The sequence below is a fragment of the Myxine glutinosa genome, chromosome 4, assembly GCF_964187855.1.
Source record: "Myxine glutinosa chromosome 4, kmMyxGlut1.1, whole genome shotgun sequence".
NCBI classification, from domain to species: Eukaryota; Metazoa; Chordata; class Myxini; order Myxiniformes; family Myxinidae; genus Myxine; species Myxine glutinosa.
The window spans coordinates 64,647,381-64,659,448 of NC_136264.1; the positions used below are offsets into that span (position 1 = coordinate 64,647,381).

General features: G+C 51.4%; 1 protein-coding gene across 1 annotated transcript in view; it reads right to left on the reverse strand.

Annotated features, from left to right (window-relative positions):
* LOC137424714 (endothelin-converting enzyme 1) overlaps positions 1-12,068 on the reverse strand; it is a 146,629-nt gene that overhangs the window by 25,645 nt on the left and 108,916 nt on the right. The window contains exon 12 of the mRNA XM_078775811.1: positions 3,020-3,097. Coding sequence (XP_078631937.1) covers positions 3,020-3,097 — 78 coding nt within the window. The remainder of the gene's footprint in view (positions 1-3,019; positions 3,098-12,068) is intronic.

Below are 12,068 nucleotides of genomic sequence, written 5' to 3' on the forward strand. Positions count from 1 at the left end.
GTACAGGTCACTTATTAAAGTGTTAAGCTTTTGCATGGATCATGTGCTCACGTGCGATAGCTTAATTTTTGTCTGCAAAAGGGAATTTTTGGGTTATGTTGTCCTGTTTTTGTATGGTGTAAGGAGGCAATGTTCTAAGCTGTAGATAAGTTATCCAGGTTCAAGGATAAGGTGTCACGTCATCTGTCTTCCCTGTCTGAACTGGCAAGGGCCAGGCAAGGAAAGGTGGAGGAATCCCAAGAGCGGAATTGTTATGAGGTTGCCGAGCGCACCAAGTTCACTTCCTTCTCCCACCCTCTCTCTGGCGTTGGAGTAGGGGTGTGATTTCACTGCCAGTGCCATCAATATCACCTGGGGTGGGGTCTCTGGTACAACCCTCCCATTGTTGTAATAATGTGGTGTATTATTGTCTGGACCCCTTGGCAGGGAGGTGTGTCATTATTGGCCAGAGCTGCGGGCCATCACCTAATTGGGCTGGCTATGTACAGGCATCATCTCATAGGCCATGCCCTCTCACATGTGGGACAAGAGGAGTTGGGAAGGAGATGGAAAGGAGGGAAGGGGAGGGGATCTATATGAGCACCCAAGGAGAGCAATCTCCCTCTCTTTCGCTGGTGATGTACATTGATATCGGAGTTCTTTTAAATTTCGAACACCCTGGTGTGGAGCTTTTCTCATGTCGGGGATGATTTGCTGGGCCACGATCTCGGTACTACCCCATACTGCTCTACTTTGTACTGTCTTGCTCTGCAGCATTCTGCTCTGATCTCCAAACTGTTCCCTCAATGACATGGCGGTTCAGAATCATTGCCTGGTTTGTCTATGTGTGCATAAGTGAGTGTGTATCCAGGCTCACAGAAGGGGTAGTTTCCTAGTACTAGTAATCCCCCGGCTTCCAGATGCCCGACGGACAATATACTTTATAACCATGTTTCGGTCTTTCGAACATTCGATTCATTCAGACGAACACGGCTTTTTTGAACATATCCGAGCCGAGCGCTAAATGCAGGAAATTAGACCTCGATAGTTAATTACCCCTTAACACCATAATTCACATCTCATTTACACGGGCTTTACTCCAACACTCTTCCGCCATTTCACATGCCATTCTCTCCACCCAGGGGTTCCTTACCGGCACGAGAGTCAGTGGTGCTGACCCTGCTTCACCATAAATCCCTCTAACTAGCTCATTATCCCTCAGTGGTCCCTTACACCAGCATAGATGGAATTAAGTGAACCACATTTCACAGGTTTGGCCCACTTTGTTTCTGAAAACCCGCAGAACCATCTTAGTATCATCAAAACCCATATTGGAAAGAAAGTTGTGATCAATTTTAAAAACGTAATGTTTCACTTCCATTTCACTCGCAAGGATTGATACACAGACTGATAGACCTGTAGCCGATACGCAAGGTATCACTGTAGGTATTGGGACGCCATGAGCTTTCCCTCACCAAATGCCACGTCACCACCCTCCAGGATTCCGCATGCATTATCACCTCACCATTAGATCATGTGTAATAAATAAATAAAAATCCAGGTTCTAATAATTATCTAATAAAATCCAGGTCCCGCTTTTGATTCCTACTAACCCATTTTTCATCACCTACAACTTGCCACGTATGCACTTCACAAATTCCATGTACTCCCAATGGATTCTCTTTTTTTTTTAAAGTACATTTAATAACATGTTTATGTAAAAAAAAAATAGGGTTTAATTTGTGTTTTGGAACCAATTTATCACTTATTATATGTATTTAAAGGGGATTTATTGTTCCAGCTTACAGACATCCAGTTTACAAACACATTTTCAAGAACCCATTGTGTCCAGAATCCAGGGACTGCCAGGATTTATAATCGTTAATTTTTTTATAATCATTGTTCTTTATCATCCCTCTTTGTCCTGGATCTGTCCGATATTGTATCTCATGCCCAGGTCTTTTCTTTCAAAAAAATTATACGTCATAAGTTGTGCGTGTCTACTCCGCAATCTGTCTACCGTGTGTCATTTGTTTGGGCATCATTGGCTTCTCCCTGTGGGATCCAAATTGGGGTGAAAAATCCCGATAACTATCGTGTGTTATATTACGCTCGGAATAGGATAGACCAGCTTCCGCAAGCAATTGCCTCCAAATTGACTTTGAGTCGGCCATCCTCAAAACGACGACTTCAGCATTTACAGCTCCTCACATGAGTTGTATTTAACAGTCGTGGCACGGGGACGTAAACGAGACATTACAAAATGAAAGAGTTGCATTTTTTCTTTTTTTACTCTTGCACATTGCTTTGCAAAAAAGGAAGAGTCAACATTGACAACTGCAAAATTGAAGGGACCAGCAATTACATTTACTTTGGACAACTCGTCCAAGTAGATACAGATCACTTTTAAGAAGTGAAGAGATAAACTAGAGCAGGAAGGGCAGCAATTGTGTATTTAGTGAAATGTCATGAAGAGCCAACCACCCTCGTCACTGAAAACGAAAGTTTACGAGATATATATATATATATATATATATATATATATAATATATATATATATATATATATATATATATATGTTACGTCAGCAATGGCATATGGCTGTCTTCTTGTTTGTTTGTGTGTGCAGCACAAGGCTGCAGCGTAGCTACGGGGTAGCTGAGAGCACGGCTGTGTCACTGATGCGATGCCCTCTGCTGGTTAGGGCAGGATTTTGGAATTTGGCCATGGTGCCAGCGATAGCTTGCCTACTCATCACGAAGGAAACCATGGGATCTTAAACGTCCACCAACCAATGCCGGCAGACAGGACACATGGCAGTGAAACGTGATCCTCCAACCCAAACCCATCACAACTATAATTGGGATATACAGTATGTGAATTGCAGAATTGAATGTATGGGCTTAAAAAAAAGAAGATTTTTGGCCTCAATGTTATGTCACAATTTAAATGGTATACTGTATCATGTTAGTACAGTGCATTTATTGATAACAGCATAAAAAAAGAGCAGGATTGGTTCAATTCATGAACTATTTCTTACATCTGCGTAATAGGAATCCAACCATCCTGGATCAAAATATTGCCTTTCTCCTCCAAGCTTGTAAGAAAGATTTTCAGCCTGCCAAGCACAAAGGTAGGTTGAGCATATAAAAAATGCAAAGATTTTTCACAACAACTTCTTCTCTTTATGCAAATGCAAGAATGCAGGATCAAAGCAATGATCAAAGCAAGTCGATGAATTCAAAGCAACAATAAATAAACACGAAAACAAAATGGAATTGCAGGTATTAGCTCCAAACACTGCTTTGTCTGTAAATTAACAGTAGTAAACGAATGAGCAGCAACCAAGTGGAATTTTACTCAAAAAATATCCAACAACTATGTAGGAAATAAATACTGTGCAATGGAAAAATAAATAGTGGGTGGAAAATGGAAGGTTAAATTGAAATGACATATTTCTTGGCTAAAGAAATTCATTGTGTTTGGTTATATCTCAAGTACTAGCAGAAGTACCCGGCGTTGCCGGGCGGGGGAGGGGGGGAGGGGAGGAGGGGAGGAGATGGGAGGAGGGAAGTGGGGAGGAGGGGAGGAGATGGGAGGAGGGGAGGAGATGGGAGGAGGGAAGTGGGGAGGAGGGAAGTGGGGAGGAGGGAAGTGGGGAGGAGGGAAGTGGGGAGGAGGGAAGGGAGGGGGTTAAGGGGAGGGGTGGGGGAGAGAGGGGGGGAAGGGGGGAAGGGGAGGAGAGGGGGGGAAGGGGAGGAGAGGGGGGGAAGGGGGTGGAAGGGGAGGGGAGGGGGAAGCGAGGGTTGGAAGGGGAGGGGACGGGGAGCGGAGGGGGCATGGGGGGAGAAGAGGGGAGGGAGGTGGGGAAGGGGAGGGGAGGGGAGGGGGGGAGAGGAGGGAGGAGAGGGGGAGGAGAGGGGGGGGAGAAGGGGGTTGGGGGGAAGGGGGAGGGAGCGGGGAGGGGGAGGGTGGAGAGGGGGGAAACGGGGAAGGGGAGGAGGTAGGGGGGCGGGGGGAGGCAGGAGAGGAAGGGGGTTCATATATATGCTGGTGGGTGAATGGGGTGAATGTGGTGTTCATCACGTTTCTGAGTTAAGTGTGATGCAGATCAGGAAGAAGAAGAAGCCGTACTACCAACTTCATACACTTCCAGAATTGTTTGATTTATTTGTATTCAAATGTCTGGTGATTGTTTTGTATTTATTTATGCGAATGTGTACTTGTATATAACTGTCATTCATTTAAAAAGGCTGAGGCACTATCGAGCTTTTTCTTCTTTTTTTTTAAAGATCTTTTTGTTTCTTTCTTTTTGGCCTAAAACACTCCCAGGCACTCACTGATGAACCTCTGAAAGTTTGACGAAGATCCGTTCAGCCATCTCTGAGAAAAATGGTGACACAGACAGACAGACACACACACAGACAGACATCTCTCATATATAGTAGATCATTCACACCGATCACAGTTCATTATAATGCTGCAAGCATTACCTTTGACCACGTGACAAAATATCATCGACCTGTTGAAAGAATCGTCTTTTGACACAACTCTCTGCCTTGCACATTGCTCCGTCACTGGGCCCCAGCTACTAGTAAGGGAAACATATGAAAATCTGTTAACTAAATTGTTACCAAAAAATTTCTTCACCAATATGTTTGTAAAGGTGTGTAATAACATGTGTTAAAATGTTGAAGGTCAACTCCCGTGGGAAACCCAGAAAAAAAGCTGTTGAATTCGGGTACCGAAAAATTATTTTCGAGAATTTTTATTTTTTTTAATCGGCCCTTAAGTAACTTATGAGGGGTCAAATAAGGGTTTTTCATGATTCTGAGTTGATTGTTAACATTTATATTTCACCACAGACACTCCTTTGTGGAAAAATAATTTCTAAATATATCTCATTTTCTACTTTGCAGGACATGGAGTCTAGCAATATGGATGAAGACGTTACTCCACCTGTGCTCAATTGCTTCATCTGTGCACGCTCGGATACACCAGCTGAAAGGCTCATACAGGCAACTCCAAAGGGATACTCAACTTTATTGAAACAAGCAGAAACTGTCGAAAATGTTACTGTTGTGGAACGTATGAAGGAGGCTCAAAAGGAAGGAAAACTGAGGTACCACCAGAAGTGTAAAAATGATCTGTACAACAACTTTGTTGCAACCACCAAGAAGTCAGCTCAAGCATCAAAGGCAGAGAAAGAGTCATCAAAGTTGAAGAGAAGACGCACTACTTGTGAGTTCAGTTCATCAACTGGCTGCAGTTCTAGAAGATCACAGTCAGTTGACCTCCTGTATAAGGATGTATGCATTCTTTGCAACCAACCAGCCCAGCTCAACAAAAATAATCCAGCACAAGCTAGAAAGAAATACAGAGTGCCAGATAATTTGACTGCAGATACACTGAAGGCAAGCTTGCTGAAGACAGCACGGAGACGCGGGGATGACTGGGGCACTGAAGTCACTGGACGCCTGGAAGGTATCAACGACTTGGTAGCAGAAGAAACACTGTACCATTTGCGATGCAAACTTATGTTTGCGAGAGGTGACAGTTTGTCCAAGACTGATGAGGAAGGAAAAAGGAAGAGAGGACAGAGGAGTATTGATGAGGAGCGAGAGGCAGTTTTTATTGAATTCTGCGAATGGTTAGACTCAGAATTAGAGCATGGGGTAATGAACATGGACCAAGTCCATGAAAAGCTGCAGGAGTTTGATCAGTCACCAGAGAAGAGCCTTTCTTATTCAAAGCATTGGCTAAAGATAAAACTTCTAGAGAAATAAGAAGGCACCTTGTATTTCACAACACAGGAAAGAAGGGCAGATGTACTCTGTCTCAAAGATGGCACCGACAATATTCTGCGAGTGCATCATGCTAATCTTGACCATGGAGATGAGAAGACTCAGATCATAAAGACGGCACTCAAGTTCATATCCAATGATATTGCCTTGATTGATTTAGGTCCAAAGTCATACCCCACCACACACAGTATGACTGACATCGATAGTCAGCTGACACTTGTTCCTGCAAGCCTTCAGATGTTCTTGAGACCGATTGTCAAGACAGACGAAAGAGTTGCCGTTTGGGGGCAGAATTTTATTAAGGCCTGTCGACCTCGGTCTGGAGTATTGCCACACCAAATGGGGCTTGCCATACAACTTGATCATAGATTTGGGTCAAAATGGATGCTCAACAAGTTCCACCGGCTGGGATACACTGAGTCTTACACGGAGACACAAAACTACAAATACTGCTTCCTTAATAGTAGGAGTGGAGATGATGTTCCAGATACTTCTGGCACTCTTGACACCATTGTGGAGGAAACCGATGAACAGATCAATGATGAGGTTGCGGTTGATGCTGCGCTTGAGGATCAATCAGTGATGACAGCCAAAGTGCCAGCCAGTGAAAGTGAATTGTCAAGTAATGATCAGGTGGTCTTTATGGAGGTTGGGGAAACAAACAATGCAGTCACTCAGTTTGTTGGAGACAATATAGATTTAAACATTGTCTCTATTCACGGAAACACTCCCTTTCACTCAATGGGTTGGATCGAAGTCACCTCTCCGGCACCACCTTTGCCAGATCCACAGACAACAGCAGCTTTCCCCCGGGTGAAGTTGAAGGCACTCGACAAAGCTAAGATCCTGAGAGGAACTGAAGTAAAGATTATTCCATTTACGAACAGGAAACAGATAGGAACGAACGCGATCATGTTTCTCCCCCTCGCTGAGCTTTCCTCCTCCCTGGCTCATGATCAGCCACTCCTCACTCCAGGTGACACACTCTGGGCAGCGGGGTGGGTGATCAAAGCCAACGATCCTGAGTTCCCACACTCCAACTGGAATGGCTGGATGAAGAGAATCCATGCTAATGATGCAAAGCAGAGCACACAGATCGAGTTCCTCCCAGTTATTGAAGGAGACCCTAATGACCTCAACACCATCAACACCAACTCTTGAGTATTATATATGTATGTGAAATAAAAGCTACTTTGTGTGTAAATGTAAAAGTGAAAATATAAATGTTAACAATCAACTCAGAATCATGAAAAACCCTTATTTGACCCCTCATAAGTTACTTAAGGGCCGATTTAAAAAAATAAAAATTCTCGAAAATAATTTTTCGGTACCCGAATTCAACAGCTTTTTTTCTGGGTTTCCCACGGGAGTTGAACTTCAACATTTTAACACATGTTATTACACACCTTTACAAACATATTGGTGAAGAAATTTTTTGGTAACAATTTAGTTAACAGATTTGTGAAATATCTCATAAAATGCCCCCTTACTATACATGCCATGTAGCCTAGCACCGACAGTACCCTATATCCCATCAATGGAAATGCTCCTCATATAAAGGTCTCTTTCAACTTCCGGTTTGGGAATTTTGGCACTTGATGATAGAATCTGTTGCTGCAATGTCCACCTCATTAAAGCGAAGTTTTCCAAACTGGATTTGTGGCGTTTTTATGTTACATTTTCGTTCAGGTGTTGCTGGTATATCCCATAAAATATTTAATGTTCGATCGTAGTTTGTTTGTGCTATTGTAGTGCGGTGCTATGCGCACGACTTGTCTTGCCAATAAAGGAAGCAACAACGTACGTAACCAAAAGCATCTTTATTCGAAGGATCAAACTATAGCACTGCCGTGCTCGGGGCTGTGAGCCCCGTGTATATCCCGAGGCCACGCCTACCCCTTGGGCGTGGCCGACACCCTCATGGTGCGCGGAATGATGTTATCGCACCAACGAGCCATCGTGTCCGCCACACGCGCCCCCCCAGAATTCCCGCGCACCTGAAGGGTCAGTTTGCGGGGCAAACGGATGACCCTGCCGAAGCGCCCTCTGGCGGCTGGCGGCGTCTGGGATGCCGGGATGCCACCGGCTGCCCCTGGGATGGGTGCGGGGCCGGGGGGCGGCGTGGTTTGGCGGTGCGGGGGGGGGGGGGGGGCCCGACACGGGGGCTGAGCCACTGGCGGGGGGTGGTCCACATCGAGGTGGGCCGGTTTGAGGCGGTCCACGGAAACGCGGTCAGGAGTACCGCCGATGTCCAGGGCGAAGTGCATCGCCCCGGTCTCCAGCACGCGGAAGGGCCCGTCGTACGGGGGCCGCAGCGGTGTCCGGTGGGCGTCGTGTCGGACGAACACGTACTCCGCCGTGCGAAGCTCCGGGGCGACGTGCGTTGGCGGGCGCCCGTGGTGCGCCATCGGCATCGGGGCGAACCTATGGGCGGTCTCCTGCAGTGCGGAGCCCTGCTGCGCCGCGGACCATGGTGCCGTGGAGTCGGGGAGGAACTCGCCCGGCACCCGCAGCGGTTGTCCGAAGACCAACTCCGCCGCGGATGCGCGCAGGTCGTCCTTGGGCGCCGTCCGGAGGCCCAGCAGGACCCAGGGGAGCCTGTCGACCCAGCCGCCGTCGCGGAGGGTGGCCCGGAGCGCGGCCTTTAAGGAGCGGTGGAAACACTTGCACAGGCCGTTGGCCTGGGGGTGATAGGCCGTGGTACGGTGCAGCCCCCGCACGACCGCCCCCCAGAGCTCTGAGGTGAACTGGGGGCCGCGGTCGGACGAGATGTCCGAGGGGGCGCCGAACCGGGCAACCCAGGTGGCGATGAACGCCTGCGCGATGTCCGCCGCCATCGTCGCCGCCAAAGGCACGGCCTCCGGCCACCGGGTGGTGCGGTCCACCATGGTGAGGACGTGGGTGAAACCCCGTGAGGGGGGCAGAGGTCCCACCAAGTCCACGTGAACGTGGTCGAACCAACGTTCGGGCACCGTAAACGGGGCCAATGGGGCCTGGGTGTGGCGGTGCACCTTCGCGCGCTGGCACACGAGGCATGTCCTGGCCCAGCCGCGGACGGCCTTCCGGAGGCCATGCCAGACAAACTTGTCGGCGACCAGCCTCTGGGAGGCCTTCGTGTCCGGGTGGGACAGGCCGTGGATGGCGTCAAAAACCCGGCGCTGCCAGCCCGCGGGCACGATGGGGCGAGGCCACCCGAGGGAGACGTCGCACAAGAGGGCCGTGCCCGCTCCGTCGAACGGCACCTCGGTGACGGCGGTCCGCAAGGCCTGGACGTCGCGGTCGGTGGTCTGGTCCGCCGCCATCCGGGCATAGTCGATGCCGAGGTGGACCGCATGGGCGACGGACCGGGAAAGGCAATCCGCCACCGGGTTGTCCTTCCCCGCGACGTGCCGGATGTCCATTGTGTACTCGGACACGGCCGAGAGTTGACGCTGCTGCCGGGCCGACCACGGCTCGGCGACCTTGGCCATCGCGAAGACCAGGGGCTTGTGGTCGACGAAGGCCGTGAACGAACGGCCCTCGAGCAGATGGCGAAAGTGCCTGACCGCCAGGTGAAGCCCGAGCAACTCGCGGTCGAAGCTACTGTACCGGCGTTCGTGCGGGCGAAGCTGCCGGCTGAAAAATGCCAGCGGTTGCCAAGCTCCACGCACCCATTGCTCGTGCACCGCGCCCACCGCGTAGTCCGGCGCGTCGGTGGTGAGGGCGATCGGTGCATCGGGCGCCGGGTGCACGAGCATGGTGGCGTTAACCAAGGCGAGCTTCGTGCCCGCGAACGCCACGTCCATCTGCTCGGTCCAAACGACGTCACCTTTGCCAGGCTTCCCCCGGTGGGCCTAGTGCAGGGGGCGCAGGAGCTGGGCGACGCGGGGCAGGAACCGATGGTAAAAGTTCACCATGCCCAGTAACTCCTGGAGCCCCCTGATCGTGCGGGGGCGTGGAAACCCCTTGACTGCCTCCACCTTTGCTGGTAAGGGCATGGCCCCGTGCCTGGTGACGTGGTGCCCCAAAAAGTCGATCTCGGCGACGCCGAACTGGCACTTGGCAGGGTTCACGATCAGGCCATGCTGGCCCAGGCGTTCGAAGAGCGCGCGGAGATGGCGGAGGTGCTCTTCACGGGACGCGCTTGCGACGAGGATGTCGTCCAGGTAGACATAGACGAAATCCAGGTCGCGCAAGACACTGTCCATCAGACGTTGGAACGCCTGAGCCGCATTCTTCAAACCGAAGGGCATCCGAAGGAACTCAAAGAGGCCGAATGGCGTAATGACGGCCGTCTTCGGGATGTTCTCTGGCCTGACGGGGACCTGGTGGTAACCGCGTATGAGGTCCACCTTAGAGAAGCAGGACATTTTCGCCAACCGGGCGGAAAAGTCTTGGATGTGGGGGACCGGGTAACGGTCGGGGGTGGTGGCATCGTTGAGGCGGTGGTAGTCCCCGCACGGCCGCCATCCCCCGCCAGGCTTCGGCACGATGTGTAGCGGCGACGCCCAAGCACTCTTGGAGCGCCGCACGATGCCCAGCCGCTCCAGCGTAGCGAACTCTGCTCTCGCCATCGCGAGCTTCGTCGGTTCGAGGCGGCGGGGCCGGGCGTAGACCGGTGGCCCGACGGTGGGTATATGATGTTCCACACCGTGCTTCATGGCCACCGCCAAGAAGGTGGGCCGCGTGAGGGCCGGGAAACTGGCGAGGAGGCGGGTGAACTCATCCGCTGCCGGAAGCGTACAAACCAACCTCGCCGGGACCGAACCGCTCAGCAAGCCACTTGGCGAGCTGCTCGGTGAGCCGCTCAGTGAGCCGCTCAACGAGCTGCTCAGCGCGCAAGCAAGCGAGCTGAACCTTTCGGCCTGGACGAGGCGTCTGTTCTTCACGTCTACCAACAACCCATTTGCACAGAGGAAGTCCGCACCGAGCAATGCCATGGGCACTCCGGCGGTTACGAACGACCACTTGAAGCGTTGCCCTCCAAACCGCAGGGAGAGGCAGCGCTTCCAGAACGTGCGTATGGGTGTTCCATTGGCTGCAAGCAACGCGGGGCCCCGGCCCGCGGTTCGCTTGTCGGACGTAGAGGCAGGGATAACGCTCACCTGTGCACCTGTGTCGCATATGAAGCGGCGCCCGGACAAGGTGTCCGTTATAAAAAGAAGGCTGCCGGAAAGGCTGACGCTCAAAGCCGCTATCGAGCGTCGGCCCGGGCGTTTCCCGACTTGCCGAACGAGCACGGCGGGCAACACTTCTTTGCCTTGTGGCCGAACCTGGCGTGGAAATGGCACCAGGCTTGTGGCGGGTGTGGCGGAGGCCGCGTATTTCGCGGTGGTGGTGGGCGGGGCGTGGCGGCGGCCACGAGGTGTGCATCAGCCTCGGGATCCACGAGGTGTGGTGCATCAGCATCAGCCCCAGGGTCCGCGACGGCCGCACCGAAACTCGCCCGCGTGTCACACGCCGCGAAAAACTTGTCGGCCTCGACGGCCAGCGCGCGGGGTTCCTTTAGTTTGGAACCGGCCAACGCGAGGCATACCTGTGCCGGCAGCTGGCGTAAAAAGAGCGCCCGGAATAAAAAAATCCGGTGCTTTGTCCCCCAGTAGCGACAGCATGTGGTCCATTCGGACCGATGGTCGCATGTCGCCGAGGTCGGGAAGGTCCAGGAGACGGTCGGCCCGTTCGCTTGAGCGCCTCGTACCTGTGGTCGGCCGGTGGGTTCCGCAGGACGGACACGACTCGGGCGGCTGTGCCGGGCCCGAGGGCGGCGATGACGTGGAAATAGCGAGTCTCATCCGCCGTTATGCCTCGAAGCTGGAACTGGGCTTCGGCCTGCATGAACCATATCTCATGGCCATATCTCATAAACAGGGAGTTTCACCGCTACCGCGTTGCTGCTTGTCATGGTGCGTTCTGTAGGTCAGCGTCGGCTGAACTAGTCGGAGGTCACCAATGTAGTGCGGTGCTATGCGCACGACTTGTCTTGCCAATAAAGGAAGCAACAACGTACGTAACCAAAAGCGTCTTTATTCGAAGGATCAAACTATAGCACTGCCGTGCTCGGGGCTGTGAGCCCCGTGTATATACCGAGGCCACGCCTACCCCTCGGGCGTGGCCGACACCCTCTTGGTGCGCGGAATGATGTCATCGCGCCAGCGAGCCATCGTGTCCACCACACTATATTTGTTGAATTCATTTTGTAACGATCAAGGACTAAATGGGCCTCTCCTCAGAGAGAAAGTGTGAAAAATCTGTCTCCATATTCCTCATTTTGCTTCTTTCTTCACAAATATCTTACTTGTACCTCCT